This window comes from Larus michahellis, chromosome 6 (assembly GCF_964199755.1).
Source record: "Larus michahellis chromosome 6, bLarMic1.1, whole genome shotgun sequence".
In the NCBI taxonomy this organism is placed as follows: domain Eukaryota; kingdom Metazoa; phylum Chordata; class Aves; order Charadriiformes; family Laridae; genus Larus; species Larus michahellis.
In genome coordinates, this window is record NC_133901.1 from 12,130,349 (window position 1) to 12,157,941 (window position 27,593).

Here is a 27,593-nt window from a genome sequence, read left to right on the forward strand (position 1 = left end):
TTAAATGAGATATGGTACTATGATTTATTAATGGTCATTAGCAAAATCAAAATGAAAAGAAATATTGCAAAGTAGACCTCCGCTTAAACAGAGAGCATGTGTGGTCAGAACACCTCCATGTCTTCCAGCACGGCCAAGCCCCTCCTCACACTCACAGTGGGATATTGGCGTGTTTCTTCCAGGGACCGGACTGGATTTTACTAGCCAGCACATCTAGGTCATGGCAGATGCGCATGCGGGTGGTTGAAGGCTGGATGATATCATCAACAAACCCTGTAAAAAAACAAAGAAAAAAACCCTGACCAACCATGAAGTGCCCTCAGCCTTCTAGATCTAGGTTGTAATGTAAATTAGCAAAATCAAAAGAATATTTGGAATAAACAGTTCACGAGTTACAAATTAACTTCATAAAAAAATTGAAATAGCCCAAAAAGGAAATGTTCCTGTGTCAATAGTTTTTAAATTAGAAACATATGCTTTTTTCATTTTTGCAAAAGTTAGCAAGCCAAAAATGTTAAGGAGGGGGCTTTACTCAGGTGAGTACTGCACCCGGTACTGCAAGGTTTTAGACATACCATCTCCTTCCAGCTACTGCTGTTAGTCTGATTGAAAGATTCAGCAGCGTTGATTAGAACAGACATCCCTTGAATTTGCACATGCAGGAATCTGGGGGTTTTTCTGGCTCAAACAGCAATACTAGATAGTCCACTGCAAAACCAGAGGGAGCAATGCTGTACGTATTGGTCGTGGTGGAAAACAGCTTGGCTAAGTCTGCCCAGCTCTGTAGCACTACTAATGGGATTTAAATGAAGTACAAAGCCAATCAACGGAGCAAGCCAGCATGACTGGAAACAGAGTGAGCCGATTCCAGAGTCTACAGAACTGCCTTCTAGAGCACAGGTAATGCTTCAAAGCTAGAAGTAAAACTCAGAAGAAAGAACAGTCGAAAAAGGTACTCCAAAGAGTCCCAGGGAATATCACTGAACTGAACTAGACTCTGACCCTTTCTTAAGGCCACTGGCCTGCATTTAGGACTGCCCAATAGATCATGAAAGCTCCTGTACTTTTAAGGAAAAGACTAAGTTTTGAGTTGCTTTCTACAAAATCTACAAAATTGAAAATACGCTTTTCAGTGCAGTCCCCACATCTCACCAGTCTCTTTCCGACTGAGGATGTGTTCTATGTCCGGATTTGTTTTTCCTTCACATGTAGAAGGTATGACTAGGCATCACCTTTCTGACTCAGATGCTTATAGATTAGCAAAAAGCTGAACAGCTACAAATTTATCTATGTGCAATGGCAAACACAAACAGGGGACACAACATGCAAGATAACCGTACCTCTCATGGCGGCAGGAAAGGGGTTTGCGAATTTATCCACATATTCAGCCTCTGCATCTGCCTCTTTTCCTCTGAAAATGATCTGGACAGCACCCTAGGAAGATAAAGTCCGCAGGTCCGTGGGAGTAATTCAGCCTGTTCCAAGGAAAGCTGTCTGCTTTACCAGCCTCCTTCCCCACCACACTACAGAAATGTGCATTCAGGTGAGCTGCTTCAGAGAAAATACCAGTTGTCGTCATCTTGCTAGGCCACCTCTGTGCCACCGTAAAAATGCGGATGGCTACTACACACCAGCATGAGAGTCACCCTGGATTTACCTTTGCACCCATGACTGCCACCTCTGCAGTAGGCCAGGCGTAATTTGCATCTCCTCTTAAATGCTTTGAACTCATCACATCATAGGCACCCCCATAGGCCTGGAACAAAACCGAGGGATTAGTTAGTGTGGAGTGACCTCAGAGCAGCAATAGCCTATGTTCCTCTTGCAGCTTTTACTATTCTAAAGACAAGCAAGTGGCGCTAAATTTTACCTGAAAAACCATAAGCGTCTCCATTTTGCTACAACAATCTCCTCAGACTAGACATCTCTTCAACTAGAGCCACAAAAGAGCAAGGAAGGGTGCTGGTGGTATCTAAGACCATTCTTGATGGCAGACAGAAGAATCGAGGTATCCCTGGAACAGCAGGCCTCACCCTGCCCCCTGCCCACGCGCACAAACCAACCAGGCGGCGTGCTTCTGGCCAGGGAATGCAGCACTCGGACTCTGCAATGCTCCACTCTGGTACTGGAAGTGGTCCAGACAGCAGTGATGAAGAGATACTGCAGAACTGCAGAGCTAACTGCAGTACAGTCCATTTCAAGGCATTACTGAAAACTACAGCAAGGCTGCAAGCTTGGGAAGTAAAGGATGGTAATAGAAAAATCGGAGAAGGCAAAGGGACAGAACGAAGGAAAGGTCTTTTTTCTTTTTGCCTTGGTAAGTCAAAAGCCTATCAGGAAAGGGGAGACCAGCAAGGAAGAAGCTAAGCCTTTTAGGACCCAGAAGGTCGCTGGGGCTCATGGCAGCACGGTGTCGGGTACCTTATAGGAAAAGAGAAAGGAAGAAAATGAAGCAGACTACAGCAAAAGCACATGGAAGAAGAGAAACCACGCGAGCGTTAAATCCGCAGACAAGCAGAAGAAAGCCACAATCAGCACTGGTTTTGGAAAAGCAGACTGAAGTGGCAAGAATGGAGAAAGAAGATTTGCTGTGTGCAGACAGATGGCACGTGCTCAGCAAGACAAGCTGGGTGACAGAGGACAAATGCTTGACTGAAGGCATTCTGGGGAGAAAGCAAAGAGCAGAAACATGCAATTTCAGAGGAGCACAGAGACAAAACCAATGAAGGAACAGTCTGAGAATAGAAGAAACGGCCTCTTGTAAGCTGACATGAAGAGGTGTTACCAGATGGGACAAATGGAGATGTGACAAGGACAGAAAGCAGAAGTGGGACAGATGGATGAAGCTTCGCATAACTAAAGTTGCTACTAGTGAAAACAGGAACTCTAGAAGAACACTGTGGAATCATGACAACTTACCTTTCTGGTGATGACAGTAATTTTAGGCACAGTTGCCTCTGCAAAGGCAAACAGTAGTTTTGCACCATGACGTATTATTCCACCATACTCCTGAGCTGTACCTACAAGTGACAAACAATTTTTTTCACTCCAGGGAATTCACAAAAACCCCATATGCAGCTGGGCAATTGCCATCATCCATTAGCAGCAAACTTAACAACAACCAGAGCCATGTCAGTATCCAGGAGAAGGTAATACCCAGGCGGTGTTCTCCATAAGATGCTGAGAAACTCTACGCAAAAATCTCTCACCAAAAGCAGCATATATTTGTATGTAAGGTCACAGAAGCAGAACACTCACCAGATGGTCTCTTCCTAGGAACAAAATACAGTTACATCATCTTCAACGCTCCAAATGTGACTAGTAGTGAAAACCACAACCTGGATTCGCTTCCCCAGGAACCCACTCTTCCAAACCCCTTTTTCTAGGCCATACTGAAAGGCAGCCTGGCTGCCATACCAAAGACCTGTCCTAGTCTTCCTTCAAGCAAGCCCAAGCTGATGGACCTTAAAAGACAGCGCATGAATTCCTCTAGAAGGATTCTCACAGCAGGTGCTTCTGGAGAATGGTTATGTGGAGCAGATATGAACGTAAGTCATCCATGTCACAGGGTGTTCACCACAGTTCTGTCCCAAACACAGGCCTCGCTGACTTGCAGTTGGAAGCAGCAGTCCCACATACTTATTTCTAGGATTTCTGAATTTGGATATAACTCTACAGTTACTTTCTAGCAGTTTATCTACCTCCTGACTATTGCTTTCAGCAGCTGAGATAACCTCCTAGAGGACTTTGGGATCTTTGTAATGGATGATTAATACATATTTTTTTAAATGTAAGATTTTAAGTAAAAATTCTTTTGTGAGATTTGTTTTTTAATAACTTAGTTGGTAGCCTGGTTGGTGGCTTTACTTTAATGCTTCCCCTCAAGTGTAATTTGAGTGTCTAATAATTTATGCCTACGCTTACAAAGGTCTTGTTCTCAACTGCAATTTCACTTTGGTTCTTGTATTTCCCTCCAGCCAGTGGGACCTGTCAAGCCTGCAGAACCTTCCCAGCAGCAGAAAGCGGAATAGCCACGTCGTCTTGTCCCAGGCAGCAGCCTGAACACAGCTGGGATGCTCAGCCTAGGCCCGGAAGCTGGCCAGCACTCACAGACCCTGAAATCCAGTCACAGCCTTAGTTTCCGGTTCTCACTTAGAACAGAGCAGCCAGTCACACAGAAATGCTTCAAGTGTAAGTTCAATTGAACTGGTTTTTGAACTAGTTACACTGTTATCCATGGCCAATTAATATAAATTCTTTTCTGGCCATAGATTCAGTCACAAACTTGTCCTAAATATGTGCTTTTATCCAGCTTCAGGATACTGAATGCCTTCAATGTCATCTCTGTGCGCACCTGTTCCACTGGTGCTATTTAAAGTGTTTGGGTGGCTAACCCTGTGAGATGTTGTGTACAGCTCTGTGACCGTTGCGATGGATTCTTTCTTCTTCTCTACTGAACAGGGAGATGAGGTGACCACCACCCTCAGAATTTATTACTTAAACTGCAATTTCTAATGCTAATCTTGCCAAACTCCTTAAAATACAACAGTTTAGGATCACTGTCAAGCCTTGGGTCTCCTGTCTTTACCTTTTTCTATTTTTATTTATCTTCCATCTATCTACTTTCAAACCAACATTCTGTTATGCAATATTTAGTTACTGCTTTTCATCAGCTATATGGAAATAGCTTTGTTCTTGGATTCTGAGAAACTATCCAAATTCACATAGTGGCCCCCGAAGTGAGCTTAAGCTGCTGCTTGGTCCAGGTCAGCAGGACAAAAGGGAAGAGGAAGGTTCTGTTAATGCCTTCTGTATTGCCTCGTTGTTAAAACATGCAAAATACATCGTATGAGAGAAAGAACTGGAATGTTGACTAGTGACATTGTGATGCTTTGGTACCTGTAGAGGCCTTGAGGTAAACCTTGTTTTATACAGCAGTTTGAACCTTATAGTCAATCGTGTGAAAGATTTAGCATGTCTATCAGTATAACATTTAGATTCCTCTCTCAGCCTGTTTTTTAGTAGGTCATTTTAACATTAACTGCTCATACAGCCTACGCTGAAAAAAGTCTAGTCTCAGGCCTTTCCGTACTGATTCACCCAAAGCTTTTAAATCATGGGCATGTTTATCTGAAAGATGCCTTGGAGCATGAAAGAACCTAAGCTTTCAAAGATACAGGGAGGGGGGCTGTGTATAACTGAATCAACAGCACCCAAGGACACACGTTTTTTCCCCTATAGCTTCATCCTTCTATACACCTGGGCATCAAGCACAGCAGATGTAGCTGGTGGATGAGGTGGACGGTTTCTCTTGCTGCAGCAAGGCTTGAATCCCAACACTAAGGAACAGTGCGTTGGACTGCTTTCACCTGCCTCTCAGGAAGCCACAGTCTTTGCAGGGCCTTCTGGTATCGCACTAGCCAGCATACAGGCATGTAAATAAAATATCATCTAAATAAAACCTCTGAGCATTTACAGGGACACGGGTCTCGTCATAATAAAGAAAACAATGTCAGTTCCATACCATTTATGACCAGGGCAGCATCTCCAGGGAATGCAGTTTGTTTTCTTGGACAGGCCACAATCACAGCTTTGCAACTGTGCTGGAATTCCAGACAGCAGGACATAGCTTTCCAGAGCATGATATACCCACACGGGGCCCTGTCAAACCGGTCATCCCAGCATCTCTATCAAGCTGCTAAGCACAGTTTCTGGTCCCAAAAAGTGTGGTTTTAAAACCTGGCTTATTTAAGTCTACTACAGTAAAGGTCTTCTCACAGAGTTTTTAAAATGGGTTTTTAAACACCGACACCACCCTGCAAGGAGCTGAAATGTAATGGTAAGGCATACCTGGCAAAAATCCAGGAACGTCCACAAAAGTAATCAATGGTATGTTGAACGCATCACAGAAACGAACAAAGCGGGCTCCTTTCACAGATGAATTTATGTCCAAGCACCCTGAAGTTAAAAAACCAGGTGTTAACAATTCCAATGATCTGCTAATGGCAGTAATTCAAGGCAACGTCAATATAACGCTCTATTATAGCTGTATTGTTGTCTTAAAACAAATGCAAAACTTATCTATAGATAACGTGAAGATAATCTGCAATGAAGTTTTGACGGTTTACAGCCAAGATTAGAGCAGAGGCTACATTCAAGAGGCACACATTTCATTTTTCTGAGCCCTGTGCATAGACTTTCTATCATAAAAAGCAGCAGTTAAAATTAATTATATTCTTGTAATTTAAAATATTTTTCTGTAATTTTCTCTTTATAGATATTTTTCAGATCAGTCACAGTGAAAGGCTACAGAGTTCTCAGTTAAAAAAAAATTAAATGGTCTACTACTATTCTGAAAAAGATAAGCATTTTTCATAAACATGCTGTGAAGTATTTCTGTTCTGTTTCAATGCCACTTAAAATTATGTGCCATTATATTCAACCGAAACACATTTTGGATAAAAGCATCTATGTGAAACATTAAAAATGTTTGTTAAAATTGAGACTATCAAACGAAGACTAAAGTAATATTAAAACTTGCTGTCTAGTATCTTGATAGTCGTATCTTGTAAAGATTACAGAAGAATAAAACATCATACTGGGTCATTGCTTTTCCCGAGCAAAAAGGCACAAAAATTTAAAACAAGATGCAAAACAAAGTTCTGGCTGGTGAAAAGTCACTTCAGAAATTACCTAGTTAAGGAGAGAAAGCAAAATCCCTTGACAGCTATCTTAGCTATAGCTACATGTTGTACCTTCATATCTAAATTATTTGAGGTCAAGAGCCGCATGCTTGTACGAATGAAAGCTTTGCATTGTTCTAGCTCTAGCGAGTTGACCCCAAAAAAAAAAAAAAAAGTTCCCTCACCCTACAGAAGAGTCCTAGGCCTTTTAATGCCGTGGCAGTACCTACGCGCTTTCCATGTTATGCTTACTCCAGTTAATTGCAGGCTGCTGCCAAATACGGGGTGGTCTTGTACCCACCCTGTTGATGTGCTCCTACTGCTCCTCTTGTGCTGCAGACGGCAGGCATGTAATTACCTGTCAGCAACATCTCCTTGATCCACCAAAGAAATTAACTGGGTTTCAGTTAGTTTTAACATGATACAAAACATAAACAGTTCATCTCATAACCGCATAGCCTTACAAAGCATGTTAAAAAAAAAAAAAAAGAGGAAGCACAAACACTCTTAAGAAGTTTCACACTGGACTCGTACAGCCAACACTAACCTGATGCTACTTTGGGTTGGTTGCCCACTATCCCAACGGTTCGTCCATTCATCCTGGCAAATCCAACAACAATGTTTCTGGCGTAGGAAGGCATGATCTCAAAGAATTCCCTTTCATCGGCAATCTGCAAAGGTGAGAGGTAGGCAGAGCCCTTATGAGGACAGACCCATGTATGTGTATTCATAGGCAAACAAAAAATCAGTTACGGTAGTATCAGAACTTTTTAAACATTCCAGAATGTGCAGAATTAAAAAAAAAGGCGGGGGGCAGAGAGAAACCTTTAAATTTTTGCAGCTGTCATTCCAGGAATTAACTAGTAATTAGCTAGTACTGCGCTTATTATCAAAACTGACACTTAAGCATTCCATCTTCGTGACATTTTCTCTGTAGTTCCTCTTTTTTCCTAGCTTATACCCAATTAAAGCTTCAAATCAGATGTTAGGGAACTTCTATCTCACAACTTAATTATTGGCAGACTACACTTTCAACAAACAATTTCCAGTGCATAAAAGCAAACAGTACTTCCAGGAGCTCAGAAACTCTCCGTGACACGTTTAACATTTACTCTATTTCTTTGCAAGTTCGGAGCACTTTATTAAGAGAGGCCAACACAGCGTGCTCCGCTGTGTACGGCTCCCCAGGGTCACTGACAGAGAGCGGAGCAACCCTTTTATCCGTAGCGGAGGAATACAGGCGCTACAGCAAACTGTCTGGAACCGCGACTCCTTGGTAGCTGCCCTTCTCTCCGGGGCTGAAGCCCCAGCGTGTGCTCTGCAGAGTGACATCTCCGGTGTACGTATCAAAATTCACACATTCAAAAGAGATCATAATTATACATGGAGCAGTAGCGACACCTATACATGGCTGCCTCGTGTTTTCTACTAGAATTCTGTGCTTTCAACTGTTGATGACAATTTTGCCTAGACAGACTGCATTTGCCAGTCACTTTTGAGACTAAGGCAAATTAAAAGTTGTGAACAAGATAAGTAGTATTAAAGTAGTTTTATTTCTTTCCTTAATAATTCTCAAAGTCTGTGGGATGGTTTGGGGTTTTTTTTCATAATTCACTTAAGAATTTTTTTTAAATGCCACCTTTTAACTTGGAACAGGTAGTATTGAAATTCAGAATTGGAGAATCTAGAGATTAAAACCATCCTGAGCTTGCTTTCTCCACTGAAACAAGCCTAAATGCAGCCAGTTGCAACCTGAAACGTGTTTGCTGAATGACCGTGTGGGGAGAAATGGTCCAATAAAATAGCAAAAAGGGAGACATTTGTAAAGGTCCTACAAAAACAGCTGAACTCCCGCCCCCGCCCCCAGCTGTACGTGCTGCCTGTGAAAAGGAGTTGTTCCTACCTTCATCATCCCCCTCAGAGCCCTGGCTCACCTGCTGCTCAACAGCTGAGCGCTAGAAGCAGCCGCTGGACATTTTAATATTCAAAATTCGGACTCTCAGGGTGCTCTAGAGGGGGCTGTAACAGTTTCCTGCGATAAAACTTATTTTACAACCATGTTCTCTGCCCGAACGTTTATAATGTATTAAGTTGTTATAACTGGAAAAGTGAAGTACTCAAAATTAGGCGAGAGAATGACCAGCATCACCTATGCTGCTTCAATAAAACCTCTGTTATTTATACATTGCAGTACTGCCTTGCATTTTTTTTAAAACAGTCCAGTGCTTCCTTCCCTGCCACCCTCCCAGGAGATCTGCCTCACTTAATGAAACTTTAACATTGGAGTATCCAAGCTTCTGAGTGCTTGACTTGTAATTAAAAATATATATATATATATATATTCTTGTACTGTCTGTGTATGCAACTGTACCTTGGAATAAGAAAGAGAAAGGTAAACGTGCTCTATGTAGTTTATAAACAAGTGACAGAATTCAAGACAGTAATAACAAAGTGCAGGGAGAGGGGCAAGTGACAGAACTCAAGAAAAAAGGAGAGGGGATTTCGAGCCCAGAGAGAAAACTCAATTACAGCATCTTTCATCTGTACAGTTATGTACGCAGTATAAGATGATGTATCCTGAAAACAAATCTTAAGATTCCTTTCATCTGCTCAAATCTTTTTTCCTGCAGTTTTTGTTGTCCTTCATTCATAGCTACTACACAGGTAAAAACAGTAACTTGTGAAGAGTAAAAAAAGTATCTCTTCAGTGCCATTCCATTCATTTCTTCCAATTATTTACACACAGAATATAATATATCCATATTAATCGCAGACTTACGGAGTGTATGATATCCAGCATATCGTAGGCTTTAGTAGATTCGATTGGGACAACTGTGTCCAGCTCAGGAACCAAACGGTCACTACAGAAAATAAGTAAGTGTAAGCAACAGTATTTACACATCAGATGAACACCAAGACCAAAAACTTGGGTAACCAACGCCACCCCTCTGAGACTCCATGGGAACTGCTTCTCCAATACGGGGAAGAGAAACGGGCCTCTTCCTCTCAGCCAGTTGTGCCTCAGGCCACCGAGTCCTCGCACACCACAGGACAAAAGCTTGGCTGATCTCTTCCCGAAGAAGACACGCCTTCTACAGCTGTATATCCTTATGAAACCATCTCCCGGAAATAACTGTCTCTTCTCGGAGAGCCCAAGGTTACCTATGGGGAGTATGAGCAGCGAACGCGAGAGGCAGGGCAATGCCAGCCACGGGGGTCTGCAGGGACACTGGTGCCATGTGGGACGCTGCGCTGGGGCACAAGTCAGCGCTGGGGAAAAGGATTTGGTAGGACCAGCGTCAAGTGGCAGAAGCAGAAGAGCCAGCGAAGGGCTTCAGTCCTTACAGCTGGACCCACAGAATGGTTTCTCTCAACAGCAGAGCAAGGTTTCTGGTCGTGTATCAGGATCTACCGCACATTTACAGCTCTGACCCTTTCCCTGCACACATCGTGCACTTTTGATTTTGGATACACTTAACTGTAGGAAACCATTCCGTACTTAATTCCCCTGTCACCAGACAGGCAGAGTCATGGGTGGGAAAAACATCTGTTCCCAGCTTCTTCAGTTTAGTGCGTGTTTAAAGAATCTTGGCTGCTCCTCTGCTTAAGTCACCAATGATGCGCTTCATGTGGAGCTTGACATTGAACAAAAACGCTGCCTCCCTGTTAGCAGCTGACACCAGCAGTTACCGCCATCTTTGATCCTATCAGCTTCATTAAGGACCTACAAGCATTAGCATTCCCTGGGTCTTTGGATTCAGTCACAGTCCCAATGCGGGGGGGTGTCAATTTTTATGAGTCACCACTGAGAAGGCTTCAGGGAGCATTACATTTGTGCTATTCCGTAATAATACTGATCTGCGTTTGTTACAAGTGGCGCTTTGGTGGAGTTCTTATTGAATTGCTATTTTAACAATGCTGTGATTTAGTACATTTAAAACAAAACAACACAAGGCTCTAGAAACCCAATTTAAAACTGAAGGAGGTGATCTGCACTTCATCAAGATGAGGCAAAAAATAATGCAAGCCCCAGGCTGTCTCTGTGCTCCCTCACACACACAGGACTGAGAGAGGCACGACTCCTCACCCAGAGTAAGAGATACATCTATTAATAGAATAAAACTGGCAGCAACAACTTCAAGTATTTTCTCCATGTGATTAAGAGTATGGCATGCAAATATTTCCATAAAATGATATAATGAAACCTTAACCTGATGAAAGCAATCAATTTTAACATACTAAACTCCAACCTACGAAATATTCTAAAACTTCTTTTGTCCATAGAGTAGATATGAATGTGCTCTACGTTCTATCCATTACCTGTGGTATCCCAAAGGATAAGAAAAGTGGGAAAAGGAAATTATTGCTCCCATAAATTCACAGTGCTGTAGAGTATTGAGGGAAATTATAAAGGCATTAAAATTAAAAATCACCATCAAAATGAAGACATTACCCAGGATACCACAAGTTTCAAAATCTCCTTCAAATCATCACAGATAAAGAATATCTGGAGCTTGCTCGTAGGGTCACTGGCCTTAAGAGGTTGAGAACTGTGTTTCTTACAGATCCCACTCATCAGGAAGGAACTGGAGCTGCTCATCGTCAGAACAGTCATCTGAAGCCTGCGACGGCTTGAGACACTCTCACCCAGATCAGTGTTGGGTTTCATTCAATACAACAGGGAAACTGTACTCAGTTACCAAGAACTGATAATAAACTCCTCCAGAAATTTGTATGCATACTTCAGGCTTTAGAGGAAATATAGTCAAAGACACGTAATGGTAAAAATCACAGCGTACAATGTACCAAATGCAATGAACGAGACACCCTTCACAGGTAGAGGACATATACACTATTAATCGACTTGGTGCTATAAGGAACCATCTAACTCTTTAGAACCCAGGTCACTGGCATCGAAAACTCCAACTGACAGAAGTTTCAGCAACTGAAAACTGACATTTTCAACACCACAAAGAACGTACCCACCTAAAGAAAAAAAAAATCCAGTAGCTTCTGGACTTAACAATGAAGACAAAAGTATGTTTAATTTAATTTTTATTATTTATAGAATTTTTTTGTGGTGTGAAAACAATGAAAAAAAAAATAAATTACTGTAGAGGGATGGGCTTTGACTGCAGCAGCAGTAGGGATCAAATACATCAGTTCAGAGCAAAAGGAGTCTATTAAGATGTCAGTATGTCCAGATGAAATATTACTAATGTAAGCATTAAGACCACAAATGAAAGAAATATTGGAGATGCTGCTATAAAAACAGGCAAAGTTAACAAATAGATCTGTCTTCACATGTACAGAGACTACTAAATTGAAGTTCTTAGTACAAATTATTGCGCATTTATTAATACTGTGATCCTCTAATAAAGTAGCTGGTGCTATGTAAAACACTGCCTCCCTTAAGAAAATAAAGAGCTAATCTCATACATTAGTAGGTGCAATGTAACTGACAGCTTCTCACATGAAAATAAACTGCCTATTATGAGACACATAGATTAAAAAAATCCAAACTGTTGTTTCTATAATGAAATTAAAACATCCCATTCAAGTCTATTGAGGATAATTATCCCAGTACAGCTTGCTGAATGCCTAGAAGGAACATGATAACCTCCGAGATAATAATCCACATTTACCAAATAATATAAGAGATTTGCTTTTGGTTTGTCACTATCAAACCAGAACAGTCTTCCAGTTCAATAAACACCTAAAGATCCACATCTCAGAAAAATTAGGACAAGTAATTAATTGACCTGTCTGACCATTCTCTAAAAGCAATGGGCAAATTTATTTCTCTAATAGTGAACAATGCATTTCAGCTACCAGACCAGGGATTTGTAAAATCGATACAAAAAAACCCTCCCCAAACAAATTGTTTCAAAGACATTGCAAAGAACAGTGAAGCACGAAGAGAAGATAAAGGCTTCCCGACTCACATGTTAAAATCTTCATGCCTGCAAGAACCCCAAGACATAGGTCACGCACAGCTGTAGAACTGAAAGGAAAAATTCAGGAGCAGCTCCCATACAGAAGAGGGCGACAACCTCTTATGGGTTCCCTACAGAAAGGGCTGAACTGGGTGTGCAACTGGATCTCAGGTCAAAATGCTTTGTCTGCATTGACATTCTCTGCCTTTCACGCCACTACAAGGCTGTCTGCTCAGCCAGCCCCGTCCTGGCTCTCTGGCTGCCCCTCTATCTCTTGAAAATTCTCTGATAAGAGTCCAGATGGTTGACATTTTTCTCCTCTTGAAATGACTCAAATCCTTCCTTTGTGATGGTGCCAACGACACAATGAGCCTGACAGACAAGTACCTAATGCATAAAACTTTCTGCCTCTGCCTCCTTGTTGCTTCCCCACCACTAACCTTGATGAACAGAATTTACCCAACAGACACATAACTGACAAAGCAGGGCGAGTTCTCCCTGCTTTTGTTCACTGTGCTGTCTTCTGCCTCGCTTGCTTGTTTCAAGAGACTGTGACAGCCCATTACTTTTCCCCATATTCTGTACACAGCCTGGATATCATTGCTTTCTGAAAATAGAAAAAATTAAATTTAACAGTGAGCATGTACATACGCACACACGCATGTTGAAACATTTGCCATATTCACACACCGCAATACAGAATTATCAGCCAAGATGCCAGGCACAAAACACTCATCTCTACGCTCCCCAAGCCAGAGAAGCCATGAAATTCGGTGTTCAGAGACCACAGCCCTCAGCCAGTCTCCTCTTACCTGGGATCATGGCATTCGCACACTGGAGCTGGATCACGGTTGCTAAGAGGTAAATAATTAAAGAACTCTCGGAGATTAAGTAAAGCATCTATATCATTCTCAAAGGCTCTGTGCGCGACTCCTGGAAAGAAACAGTTAAGCAGCTATTGAAATTATTTTGCAAGGTTTCATTGCCAAGTATGTCCCAATAAAGAGATACAAAGAAGTAACAGGAAGAATTTTTAAACCTTGGGAGTTCTAAACCACCACATTTGACGAGCTAAAAATATCTAGAAAATGCATGGCTGTATCAGACTTCCTCCTTAACAAGTCTGGATTGTCGATCTCCTATTTAAAATACTGTAAACTGGTTTATCAGCTGTCACAGACCTAGCTGGACCCCAGCCTTCTGGAATTCAATCCGGGTTACTATGCTGCACTCAAGCTTTGGACTCCAAGTTCTTTTATAAAGGCTGGATCTGAGCATTGTCTGTGTCTGCGGTTTTGGTTCATCATCAGTACGGTTCAGAGAGAATCTGAGATCCCACAGCCACATTAAGCCTCAAGAAGACACATGTTTCACCAAGTTTTCCCGGGGCGGGGGGAAGAAAAAGAAAAAAAAAAAAAAGCGCTTCATCTCACATTGCCAAGTTCAATCAATCGTGTTAGTAAGCAAACAAGGAATTGTTAACAATCTTTCAACCCATGCAAATTTCTGGACAACAAACAAAAAAAAAACCGCACACCACCCGAAGCCTGCTTTGGGTGCACACTGCCTTGCCCTCTGACAATCTTCCCACTTCTGGAATCTTGTGTGGGTTTGCTACTTTCTCTGACAAATCCCAAAATTCTCTCACACTCCCACTTCTCCTATTTTGTTTTCCCTTGCTGAAAAAGACCAGCAAGAGAGCCCGATACAGAATAAGATCCACACTTAAGTAGAGTTTTATCACTTAGACTCATGATGCTCACGAGTACAAAAATCAGCATAAGACAAACAGCTGTTTATCTAGAACAACTATGTCATTTACTTTAAAGAACAGTTAATCTTTTAAGTAAACTACCCAGCTCTCACCGGATACAGCAGTGTGTGTCTTCGCACCCCCGAGCTGCTCTTGGGTGACATCTTCATTGGTAACAGACTTAACTACATCTGGGCCAGTGATGAATAGATAGGACGTATCCTGGGGAGGGAAAAAAAGGCAACAACACACAGTAAATGCTAGGCCCAAAGCACCTAAGGAAAAGCCACAGTCTCTAGAGACTTTCCCCAAAATAAGAAAACAGTAGGACACAGGGACAAATTTCTTAAAAATCCTTAATGCATTATATTAAAAATCCACAGAAAACGCAATTATTCACAGGTTACTTAGAAAAGTTATTCTTGAGTTTTCATGAAAAATAAGCTTAATCCAAAGCAGAAGGCCATCTCAAAAAAAAAAAAAAAGAAAAAGAAAAAAAAAACCAAACCAAACCACCTTCACGGGGGGTCAGTTTGTGTCTGATCAATGTTACCAGCAGCAGGTCAAAATATACTTCACCCTTACCTTCACCATGAATGTGAAATCAGTTAAAGCAGGCGAATACACAGCTCCACCAGCACAAGGACCCATAATGAGGGAGATCTGCGGAACTACCCCAGAACACAGAACATTCCTCTGCAACAGAAAAAAACCCAAACGTCTAGTTTTACCAAAAAAGTGCATCTTTAAGTCTGTGCACAGATTCTGCAAGAATTCACAATTACAAAGAGGAGAGGGCAGCTTGCTTTATTTACTGGGAGACAAATATCTGGAGAGAATCTCTTGATGCAAACAGAACTGAAATAATTTTGTTGCTACTGTTTTGCTTCTTTCTGTTCCCATACATTTGATTTCATATACCATGCAATGACTGCACAGGAAGACAGAACGTGCGACCTCAACAGATGCTGCAGGGGCAAAAACTTCACTGAGCCTGGAGTGGTAAGAAGTGCATGTACCCAAAATTTGAACATATAGGTAGGTGCACTATTGCTCAGAGGTAGAAGTAAGCTTTACTAACCAACTGCAGCCGGCAGAGATTCTTTTAAAATCAAATTCCTGCACCAGCTGGAGTTTTACAGAATGGTGAATTACTGCTGTCCACCAACATGGATGGCACGTTGTCCATAAAAAATGTTTACATTGCTCAAACTGGATTACAATTGAACAATTTCTGTTCAACTGCATCATCTCAGATTGCACTAGTCCAGAAGACTGTTAGCATCTGACCAACTTGTCATCCCACCTGCTCATATTCCTACTGAAAGCACAATCACCTTTATGTCATCCAGAGGGACCTGGACAGGCTGGAGAGGTGGGCCCGTGCGAACCTCATGAAGTTCAACCAGGCCAAGTGCACGGTGCTGCACTTGGGTCGGGACAGTCCTCATTATCAATACAGGCTGGGGGATGATGTGACACAGAGCAGCCCTGCGGAAAAGGACTTGGGGGGTACTGGTGGATGAAAAGCTGGACGTGAGCCAACAATGTGCACTTGCAGCCCAGAGACCAGTTGCATCAGGGGAACCATGGCCAGCAGATCCAGAGAGGGGATTCTGCCCCTCTACTCTGCTCTGGGGAGACCCCACCTGGAGTACTGTGTCCAGCTCTGGAGCCCTCAGCACAAGAAGGACATGGACCTGTTGGAGCAGGGCCAGAGGAGGCCATGAGGATGATCAGAGGGCTGGAGCACCTCTCCTACAAAGACAGGCTGAGAGAGTTGGGGGTGTTCAGCCTGGAGAAGGCTCGGGGGAGACCTTATAGTGGCCTTCCAGTCCCTGAAGGGGCTCCAGGAAAGCTGGGGAGGGACTGTTAGCAAGGGCATGTAGTGATAGGACGAGGGGCAATGGTTTTAAACTAGAGCAGGGCAGGTTTAGATTAGACATTAGGAAGAAGTTCTTTACACGGAGGGAGGTGAGACACTCGCCCAGGTTGCCCAGAGAGGTGGTGGAGGCCCCATCCCTGGAGACATTCAAGGCCAGGCTTGATGAGGCTCTGAGCAACCTGATCTAGTTGAAGATGTCCCTGCTGACTGCAGGGGGGTTGGACTAGATGGCCTTTACAGGTCCCTTCCAACCCAACACATTCTATGATTCTATGTTTTGTGCACTTACTTTAAAACAGTGTGCTTTGGTAGGCATACAAAATAACATCATTTCAGTGAAAAAAGTATCAGCAACATGTCTAGAGGAAAAATTCTTGCACTAGCCACAAAAATACTGTAGAAACATAAAATTTTCACCAGTCCAATCAGTATTGGATGTCCCCACGTGATAAGATTAACACTGTAGTGTATACTGTTCTTTGAACAGAAACCTCTGACTTGCATCTCTTTTTTTTCAAAACTTTTTTCCCCCCACTGACCTACCATCTTGACAGAACAGGCACTTGGTGCTTCTGATCTGAGTTTCTCAAGTTTTCTTCAAGTACATGACGTTTGATTTACTTTAAGTCCCTCTTTCTGCAGTGGAAATCTTTCACCTTTTACCAGCCCTGTTGAAAACAAATCTGCTGTGTGAATTTCTTAACATGTCTGTATTTCAGAGGAGACAGAGACAGCTGGTGGTGGATCACAACCATCAGTCACCTAACAAAACACCCTCTGAACTACAGCATGTCCACCTGTCTCAGACAAACAGATAAACACTCGAGAGAAATTACATCCCAATACAAGCAATCTATACCTTAGTGTGAATCGGAAAGTTAAATAGTTGTTTGGGGGTTTCTTCCAATTAAGTAAATTGCCTGTTCTTTCATTCTTATGACAAAGCACACTATATAGTGCAACTCCTGCAGAGCTTTTCATTGGATCGCCGTGTTTTACAAAGCTCAGCATTACCCTTGCTTAACGCATGAGTAAATGAAACACAGAGGTACAGTAATTTGCCCACTGCCAGTAAGAGAACCAAAAGGACAGTTCAGGTCTCACAAGCCCTATATATGCTGCTTTATTTACCAGGAAGCAGTGTCTGAAACAGGATGATGATAACCTAAAAGTTTACTTACAAACACAGACTTAAATAAAGAAAGACTTTGTCCACCTTTGTGGATGCCAAGCTGCCAGGTCATCCAGCAGCCTACTTACCAAAAATATATCTGCATAGCCTGCCAAGGACTCCACTCCCTCCTGGATACGGGCTCCTCCAGAGTCATTCAGCCCAATCACGGGTGCTCCAACCAGGGCAGCTTGATCCATGACCTGGTGATGAATACAAACTCCTCATTATTGACCTAGCCAAGCTAAACTCCCAAAGCAACCACCCCCAAAACGTACATCCCCTAGAAACAAATCCATACGTGCCAGAATTTGAACTGCCTACATAGCACTCAGCTTCTCCTTCATTTGTACTATCACAGTCACTAACTGCTTCCTGGGGTATCATGTTTTGACCCTTCAGACCGGAGGCTAGAAGATACACATTTAATCCCTCTCACAATCTTTAATATTAATCTGCTTTACTAGTTGTGCATCTCCATACTCACGCTGCATTATCCAAACCCCGCACTAAGTGACACAATCACAGGAGTTTAGACCAGAGAGGTCCAATCTGTCTCTGTTCGTAAGAAGTATCAACTGCACCTTAAACTCTCCTTTATACATGTCTAACCTGATCTTAAAAGTTTATTGCAGTGGTGATTGTGTAATCTCCCTAAGCAGTATATTCTAATGCTTGATTATCCTTCTTAGAAGTTCTTTGAGAAGACTAGACTAAATCTTTCCTCCGGAAATTTAGAAACATTACTTCTTTCTTGATATATAGTAGACAGGGAGAGCAATTAACAACCCTTTGCCTCCATCTTCATAAACATTCAAGTACTTCAACTCTCCTTTCAGTCTTCTCATTTCCCTTCATGTTTCTAGACTAAGCACCATCAATTCAGTCACACCGTTCTTCTTACATTGTATTTTCTACATCTCCGATCATTTTGGTTACTTGCCTCAAGATCATACACAATACTCCAACAGAGGCTTAAGTGGGAGGATTCAATTCCTTACATAAAATATTCCTGCTTATTAGATCCCAGTAAAATGTTTGCCATTTTAGTAACACTACAGCACAGATATATTATGTTAAGATCTGCTTTAACATTACAATCTGCTTTAGCTCCTAAATAATTTTCTTTAAAAGTATACACTGTCAGTCAATCCCCATTTTGAATTTCAAAGTTGCTTTCCCTGCCTGGCATTAGCCCTTTCAATCATTGTTACACAATTATATTTTATTTCAGACAATCTTTAGCTTCTTAATGTTTTTTTTTAAAACTTCAGCCCTGTCTTTCAGAGTGCTTGCAGCATCAACCTTGAATTTTGTATTGCCTAGAAACACAATAACCACACTCAGTCCCATTCAAATCAATAGTATCTTAGCAGTACCAGAATTCCAGCCTGAACACAAACTGACCACAGACTATCTCCATATAGTTCTAAAGTGGCTTTCTTCCTACTTGCGGTCATTCGATGTAAAACAGAGGTTCTTCATGCTTTGTTCCTGGATGTCCATTTGAAAGTTGAAATATCGTTGTGGCAGACACAGAATGACTTCACAACTTAAATACAATCCCACATTTAAAAGTAATCTGCGTGGCCTCAGTTGTTTATGTGAATGTTAGACAAGGTGTTGTCAAATGCCTTATTAAAAATGAGTTGAGTTGACATTTATTCCATCTTCCTAGAAGGCCTGTTATCCTATCAGGACAGGTTAGTGAAACAAGTTCACTGACACATTTTGCTGTTTTCCAGGGGCTTATATATGGGTTAATTATTTATTTCAAGGCTTTTCCAGACACTGAAGTCCTTACTAAAACAACATCATTATGCACATTCAGACTACTGAAAATGTATTCATGTATTTGAGACCAGACTTTTTTTTTTGCCATACCAGTATTTGTAGGGAACATTCCAGGATTCATTCTCAAAAACACTTTTCTTCATCTCATGGACTCAACAATCACCTTGAAACATGACATCATAAATGCACATATGTACATGTGCTTTAAAGTGTTCCCTACCACAAGCGGACACCTATTACTCAAAAGAGCATGCTAAATCTCTGTTGCTTCAGGGAAACCATCACAGACATTTAAATGTGGTCTGAAAGACCACAAGGTTCTTGTGCAAAAGTAACAGGCAATCTGTAGCCCAGACCTACCTAACTTGGAGCTTTGCTGCAAGATGACAAATATTGCTACCTCTCTGCAACTCCAGGAAAAAATCCCAAATGGGAAACAATTACCACCGAAGAGGCAGATCTCCAGGGAAGTCCAGCTAAGGGACAGCAACTTCACTTCCACGTTCTTTGGCGTTTTATATCCCTTAAGCCACTGATAAGGTTTGCAGGAGCCAAGATGGCCTTTTAGAACAGATTTCTGCTTCCCAGAATTCAGCCCAATAAGAAAAACTAGAAGTGAAACAGATACCACACCATCCAGCCAGTCTTTTTTGAGCTCTCCACTGCCCCGTCTACAGCCTCAAAGACTCTGAGCCCCAAAGCAACTGATGCATGCAGAGCCTTCAACCTCTGGAGCCTACCGCTGACATTGATGCCCACCAAGAATAGTACCAACTAGGAAGGACTCACGTTGTTTCCTAGTACTGCTAATAGCATTCTCCCTGCTTCTTTAGAAATAAGAGATAAAAAAAACTGTAGAAAGCATTCCATCATTCTAGTATTATTATATCCCTCCCCAATACAAAGGGACACTGCAAAGCTCCAACGTGAATGGGTAATACCTAGTCTTCCCCAATATCAAGACTTGGTAAAGACAAGTAGTTATTATCCACTCCAAAGTCTTCGTGTTTTCTAGTTTTATACCTCTTCACTGCAGAGGAGTCTATCATAGAATCACAGAATCATAGAATTGTCAGGGTTGGAAGGGACCTTAAAGATCATCTAGTTCCAACCCCCCTGCCATGGGCAGGGACATCTCCCACTAGATCAGGTTGCTCAGAGCCCCGTCCAGCCTGGCCGTAAAACCTTCCAGGGATGGGGCTTCCACCACCTCTCTGGGCAACCTGTTCCAGTGTCTCACCACCCTCATGGTGGAGAACTTCCTAACGTCCAGTCTGAATCGTCCCATCTCTAGTTTTAATCCATTCCCTCTAGTCCTACCATTACCCGACATCCTAAAAAGCCCCTCACCAGCTTTCTTGCTAAAAAGTAGTTATTTCCATCAGGAGAAAAGGCCTCATGCACCAAAAACCTTGTTTCTGATCCCTAGCAATAAAATTCAGGACTTTTTCCACCAGCCCACATCACGGAACTCTCATGCATGAAAAAGTTCCTGTCCTCCTCATCCCTAGGATTCAAACACCAGCTTTTCCAGTGAGACAAGCAGACAAATGAGAATAAATAGCCACACGTGCTTGATAACAGAAGCTCTGAGTATCAAGGTGACCTCCAAGTTGTAAAACTGTTTATCTTCAGATTGTTTACTTGTTACATTTGCTTTTTATAAATATTACACACTTCCACATAGCACTGTTTATAGGAAAAAGTTTCTCCCAAGTCATTGCACATTTCTCCAGTAGACAACAGCTAGTTAATTTATATTTGTACTTTGCAAGTCTCTCTTGCCTGTGGTAGCACAGTAGAAAAGGCAACTCAATTTAAACAAAGCGTTACTTGCAAAAGCTCCCTTATACTTGAAAAGCTTCCAAAGGGTACCCCTCTGCTCACCTGTGCTTTCATATCTTAACTGACACAAGGAGATAGGCATTTTCAGGTTGCCATGATATATGCCAGAGTCCACTAAAGTCAGTCACAAATCATTTTCTCCAAAGTCATTAACACAACAGATTGAAAAAAAAAAAAAAGGATGCTGAAATTTTTTAGTTTATTTTCTCCTGTGAAGTATTACCTTGCAGATCTTCTGGGCATGAGCTCCAGATAAACTACCTCCAAATACAGTAAAATCCTGGAGGGAAAACAAATTCTCAGATTAGAGAAAGAATCATTTCAGTAAAATGTTGCAAGTAAACACTATAATCCTACAATTTTGCGTGCTGCTCCAAAACAACCCGGCTCCTTTACTGTGGCCTGCAGATCAATCTTGTCTACAATCCACGCCTTCTTTACAAGCAAGATGATCTTTTATACACATTTATCAGCAGCTTCTGTGTTAAAATCACAAACTTACTATGTCTCATTTCCTTTTTTCTTCCTTCACAGAAACATTCTCTCTTTCTACAAAGACAAGTTCCTCTTTCATAGACATTATGAATACTAGAGTAGTCTCGCAAAATTTTACCTGTGAGGAGAGTCTCACTGCAAGGGGCAGCAGTAAGATATGCCTGCAAACAGGCAGAAATCAAAAGCTGAAAATATGCCATTGTTGTGTATTTGTGAGTTATGCTTCAAGAGTCGATTATTCTTTTACGGGTACTGCAGGGACTATGTCAGCCAAAACTGTCCGTTGGTGCTACCCCTGGGCCTGAGCAGTACGATCTTGAACAGCAACATGAGGCCCTGGGACTGATCCAGAAGACAGAGGGGATATTGACACCTACTGGCACCAAGAGAGCCCAGAGCCAACCTCTGGTGAGTTTCTCTGCTGTGTTCCCACTGAGTCCTACTCTCAAAGAAGCCTTAAAAACTGTGTGAACAGAGAACAGCATGACTGTGACTAGCAGTTGAACTAAAGAGGAAGGAACATCTCAGGTGGCAGCTCAATTTAGAGAAGGAAAAAAAAATATTTAAATATAAGTATATGTTAAAAAAAAAAAAGAAAAGAGGTGAACCGGTACACTTAAATTTTTTTAATATAAAAAACTGCCCTCTACTTGTGTTCTTCTAAAATTAAGGTCTGCATTTGGCTCCAATCTTATGTTCAAGCCCACATAACTGTGTTATTCCTTGGAAGAAATACACGTCCAAGACAAAAAAAGCAGGGTGTGTGACTTGCTCCAAGGTCACAGAGTAACAATCATTTGGGCCATGATAGCAAATTGAACAAAGGCTACTTTGTGGCCCAGAACAGAGAAGCAGTTACCAACCCCGTGAAAAATAGCCTTTCTTGCACTGTGTTAAGACTAACCAACTCTACCTATGGTGTTTCCTCTAAAATATTCTTATTTTAATATAAGAAGTATATTTTAATATTAAAAAGTATATTTTATCAATCTATTTATACGGTATCTATCACAGTCTCTCCAACTAATCAGAGAGCTCAAACCTGAGAAACAATTCAAGGTTGGTCAAGTGCCCTCTATCATGAATTCCACTCATTGCAATCCCAGTTGTAATCTCCAGCAAACAGCCTCCATTCCACAGCTCAAAACCCAGAAGACAGTTCTCAGACCTCACAAAGCCCTCCGCTGACACTTGCAGGTCTCCACACGCCTGCAGGAGCTCATCCACACACATCCAACTGCAGGGACAGAGCCTGCAGTCTGGTTTGCGGGACTCCTCCAGTCTCTCACCATACCAACATCCGACGATATTACACCGAAGTAACAACAGTTTCATTTTTTCAAAACACTCCCACTGGCTCTGCATTCAGCACTCGTTTCACCTTACCCTTTCCACAAGTGCATCTCTCGCCCAACAAAGTTCTTAGAAATGCTTTTTTGCTTTTTCTTGTCTGAAGGTGCCCTGCTTCCTCCCACAGGATGTTACATCTATCTTATGCTTATTGGTAGAAGGTAGATAAGTACATTATTGCATGGCCATGCTGAACTATTGTAAATTTATTTCAAAGGATAAGTTCATGCTATTTTGAAAATAACAAGCAAAATCATACCTGACTGAAAACATAAGCCAGTCTCCCATTAATCCGTCCACGGCCAGTCACCACACTGTCGCCAGGATACTGCATTAAAAAAAACAAATTAATTAAAAATAATAATTAAAAAAAATCAAAGCAGCAACAACATCCACTAAAAAACCCCACAAACTTATACTGAGTACTAAGTCAAAGCAGAGACGGATTCTCCGAGAGGACTGGTCTCTCCTGTTTGTAGTGGGGGTTCCACAAAGATTTCCCCCAGCCCTGGAAAAAAAACAGGAGGTAATACCACATATTAGTTGTGCATTAGTGTAAAGATTCATGAATTTTGCAGTTTTCCTTCAAATTTCAGCACATCTGGAGTTAAGGAAAATCATGTCCTTAGACACAGGATGTACCTTTTATTAGGACCAGCTGATGTTTTTGAAAGAACGGACACAGCACACAGACCTTTCTTGAGGTACTGACACAGGGGAAAAAAAACAACCCTGGAAAGGTCAAGAAATATAATTACAGTCACCCCAAATACCTCAACTTGTTCTGTCCCATTTTTCACCCTGTAAATAAGGGGAAAAAAAAAAAGAGAGCATATTGTGCACTCTAAGGGCCATTTATGCTCAAGGGGATCTGTTCTCAGGATGGTCATATCAGTCTGGGGACTTTTCCCAGGCTGCACAGACAGCACTGCTATCAACTCTTGGTTCTCGGCACACGGTACAGCAGGAAACACACCTGTAGTTCCAACCACTGTCTCACACAGATGACTACTAAAAGGCCAAGCAGGCCGTAGAGTGGCCTGGATATGAATACATGTCTCACCCTACCTTCAGAAAGTTCCAGGAACTCAGAGAAACTCAATGCTAAACTAATATTCCAGCTCACTGCCTACAGTTAGGTCATCTGTTGTGAAACTGTGCTCCATAAACATAACCTGCAGCTCACTGAAAGGTGAATTCTGAAGGACAAGGAAAAAGTTAACCCTCTTGTCACTCTCAGGACTTTGCTGCTCCTCGTATCTTCCGAAACAGCAATTTGTTATCAGCACTGTGCGATGCAGCATGGAGTAGTATGAGAGGCAACACAGCAGTTATTTCAGTTTGCTGGGGAACAGAGTGAAAAATTACTTACAGAAAGAAATGTTTGCTCCTACAGTCAGCAAGAGGGGAGGTCTATCACAACATCCTTCCCAGCATCAAGTCCCATCAGTCTCCTGGCTACTAAAACAAAACCAAGTCCTTCACCTTTGCCGGTTCCCAATACCCCAGCTGCTCATGGCAGAAGCCTGCTGATCCCTCCCTCAACCATAGGATGCAGCAACTTGAAGGACTGAACCCATGAACTGGTTTAATAACTGCATAAAGAGAAGCTGTAGTCATTGTAGGCAGCATGGGGCAGTGTCTCACACAGAGCACCTTCTCACCACACCCCAAACCAGAATACTCCACAGCAAATAGGACCTTCTGCTACAGGAAGACTCACATTGAACAGACACATCTGCATTAGCCACACACACATCCCAGCATGTTCGTTCGTCCGTTCTGTACTAAATCGCAATAAAATACGTCTCCCATGTCATGATTCATCAGGCATCAATGTTATGGTGAGAGACTTTGGGGAGCCATGGATTTTCCCTCTATGTGATGAACCTCATGTACCATGTTGGTTTAGGATACGTGGCCCTACATCTGAAAACTGCATAAGCAAGCAGACTGCAACTCGCTAACAGACCGGTATGAATGCTTGAATTTCCAAACACATCAGATTTTAAGGCCCTAAAGGATTTTTTGACTCTATAGTTTGGCAGGCATAAATATGGATCTAAGTTTTTTCATCCTATAACTCTAATGTTACCTGTAGGGAGGCAGAAGTATCTACCGGTATTTGTTCTTCATATCTGACTTGACTGACAAAGTTGTAACAACAAAACTCTGCAGCCTCCTCTTTTAAAATACAAATCTAAGACAATATCCGTGGAAGTATTTGAACCAAACATGTGACCTTATAAAAAAAGGTATCAAGTTTAGATAATGGAAAAGTAAACCATGTAAGCTGTTAAACGGAAACTGAGAGTAACAAAAGGAAATTTGAAAAAAAAGAAAAAAATAGGAACAAAAGAAAAGAAAACAAATAAAAGAAATTACATGTGAACAGAAGAGCATATTTTCAACCAGATGGCTGGCTAAACAGCAGAGGGCAAAGAAACAAGAGCTATACAAAATAAAAATACCTTGTTCTTATCAGAGTCCATACCAAAGTCAGAACATCTGTGTTCCACAAACATGTCATATTCATCAAAACTGTCGGGGTCCAACAGCAGAAGAATTCGTTCTCTTGCTGTCAGCTTTCCCTGCAACAGAGCAAACAACAATTAATACAGCCATCAGGTTGTTCCGGCTCTGTCTACTGACCACCAGTGGATGTAGTTTAATCAAACATAGCCTCGTTTGATCTGCTACATTGGGCCCATTGAGCAACTGCATGCTTATACAGTGATTACCCTCCTTTAAAACAAACATAAGGCAAGCCAGACTTTGAAAAGAAGGCCGACTATTGGAGCAGCACTACCACAAGATAAAGGAAACAATCCCAGGGTCTTTTCAACAAGATGTAACAGCATCACAGCTATTTTTGCCCATACATTTAAATGCCGCTGCTAAGGCCTTTGTTCTATTCTTAAACATGGCACCCTTCCACAGCTAAACCAGTCCTTCCCAACAGTTTAAGGCTCAATTCACCATGCTCCATATTTGACTGCAGCAAGTGAGAAGGGAAAAGGAAATATGACAGCCTGCAGGGATTTTCTGACAAAATCCTTTTATTCTTTTTTCTGTTGGGCACACAAGAGTAGAGTAAGGGCTAAGAATGTAATCAACTGACCAGATATGCATGTTCCTTGCTCAGTACTAATGATGACATGCAGTAATAAATGTTGCAAAGTTCTTTTTATCTTAATCTTCCAAACAAATTTGTTACTTCCAAGCAAGTTAAGTATCTGTCCAGGTCAGGGCACCTGGGTTGTCTTCTTTAGGGGATGGTGTGACCCTACCTCAACATGATGTTAAAACACAGCTCGGCTTCTCTGCAAAACTTCTGACCCATAGGTCAAAAAGTTCATGAAAGTCAACAAATACAGGAAAGACTAATGTAAGCCATAGATTTCATTTTATACAAAACATGACATGAGATGTTGTAGGCCCCTAGACATGCAGAAATGCTTCCCTATTGGTGTGTCAGTGTCCTAAATGTAACTCAGTGAGCCTGTAACTCTCTTCAGATGTTGTATAACCGCCGGAGGGAGACTCCTGATGGGCAAACTGCTCATTCACATAATCTTCACGTGAATGGCTGTTACTACCTCCTTGACGCCTACAAGCCACCCTGGTACCACTAGGTCCTTGCTCTGAACAGAAAAGACATCCCAGCAAGAAACAATAAACAGAAATAGGAAAACTATGCTGCCACACCCCTCAGCATTGCCTCTATTCTGAACAATAGAGGGGAGAGATCAAAAATCCAGCTGTTGTCATTCTTCCCATCTGTCTTATTTCCTTACTTCTTTGTCTTATTTCACTTCTTCCAGCTCTTTGCTCTCATTTCTTAGAAGATCAGCTTAGGCTTGCAACAGCAGCATAAAGATGAAGCTGTGCTGGATGGCGTGCTTCCAAGACCAGGGAAGCGTTAAACAACCTAGACCTCACCATCACATGACAGAAATTGCAACTTTTGCCTGTGCCACCCCCTCGTACAAATACGTTGTCGCCGATCTGGTGACGAAGCCGACTGTAAATGAATCAGTCTTTTTTTTTTTCTGCCGGGAGCAACAGGTAGCGCAGCCTGTGACGCCGCTCCGGTGAAGCTCCCCCGCAGAGGGTCTCTGGAGCTGCAGGGCGAAGCCGCCCCACGTTCCGCGCGCTCCGCCGTTTCCCCTCTGGCGGCGGGAGGCCGCCTGAGCCGTGCCCGCGGCGCGGCACCTCTCCCTGCCTACCCTGCCGACAGCGGGTCCCGGCCCGGAGCCCGGGGGTCGCCGCGCCCCACCCCTGCCATCCCTGTCGCGGCGGTGAAGCGCCCCGTTACGGCCCGGGCCGGCGCCCCGCGGCTCACCCGCTTGTGCTGCGCGTCGATGCGGCCCTGGCCGCCGCCGAGCAGGGCGGCTCGGCGCTTCTCCTCGATGCGCTGGGGCACGGAGGGCGGGCGGTCCCCCGAGGCGGCGCGGCGACCCCCCGGGCCGGCCCGGCACAGCGGCGCCCCCGCCGCCCGCCGCAGCACGCGCAGCGCCGCCATGTCGCGAGCCAGCCGGCGGCGACGGCGCCTGCGCGCGGTCCTGGCCCGAAGCCCCGGGACGAGGCGGGGATCGGCCCCGGCCCCCCCTTGGCCCGGCGGAGCGGGGCCGGCGGGCCGGGCCGGCGGGCCGGGCCGGCGGTGCCGGTAAACGCCGTC

The 27,593-nt window shown here is 42.8% G+C and overlaps 1 protein-coding gene across 1 annotated transcript; it reads right to left on the reverse strand.

Annotated features, from left to right (window-relative positions):
- PCCB (propionyl-CoA carboxylase subunit beta) lies at positions 1 to 27,471 on the reverse strand. The gene is made up of 15 exons (XM_074591967.1): positions 27,258 to 27,471; positions 25,384 to 25,503; positions 23,172 to 23,240; positions 21,291 to 21,347; positions 17,518 to 17,631; positions 14,958 to 15,068; positions 14,486 to 14,594; positions 13,432 to 13,552; positions 9,463 to 9,544; positions 7,231 to 7,354; positions 5,851 to 5,958; positions 2,920 to 3,020; positions 1,658 to 1,756; positions 1,341 to 1,434; positions 1 to 273 (listed from the first exon to the last, which is right to left on the reverse strand). Exons 1-15 carry the CDS (start codon positions 27,435 to 27,437, stop codon positions 152 to 154), a joined length of 1,611 nt encoding a protein of 536 aa, XP_074448068.1. The 5' UTR covers positions 27,438 to 27,471; the 3' UTR covers positions 1 to 151.
- Between the last annotated feature and the right edge of the window lie 122 nt (positions 27,472 to 27,593).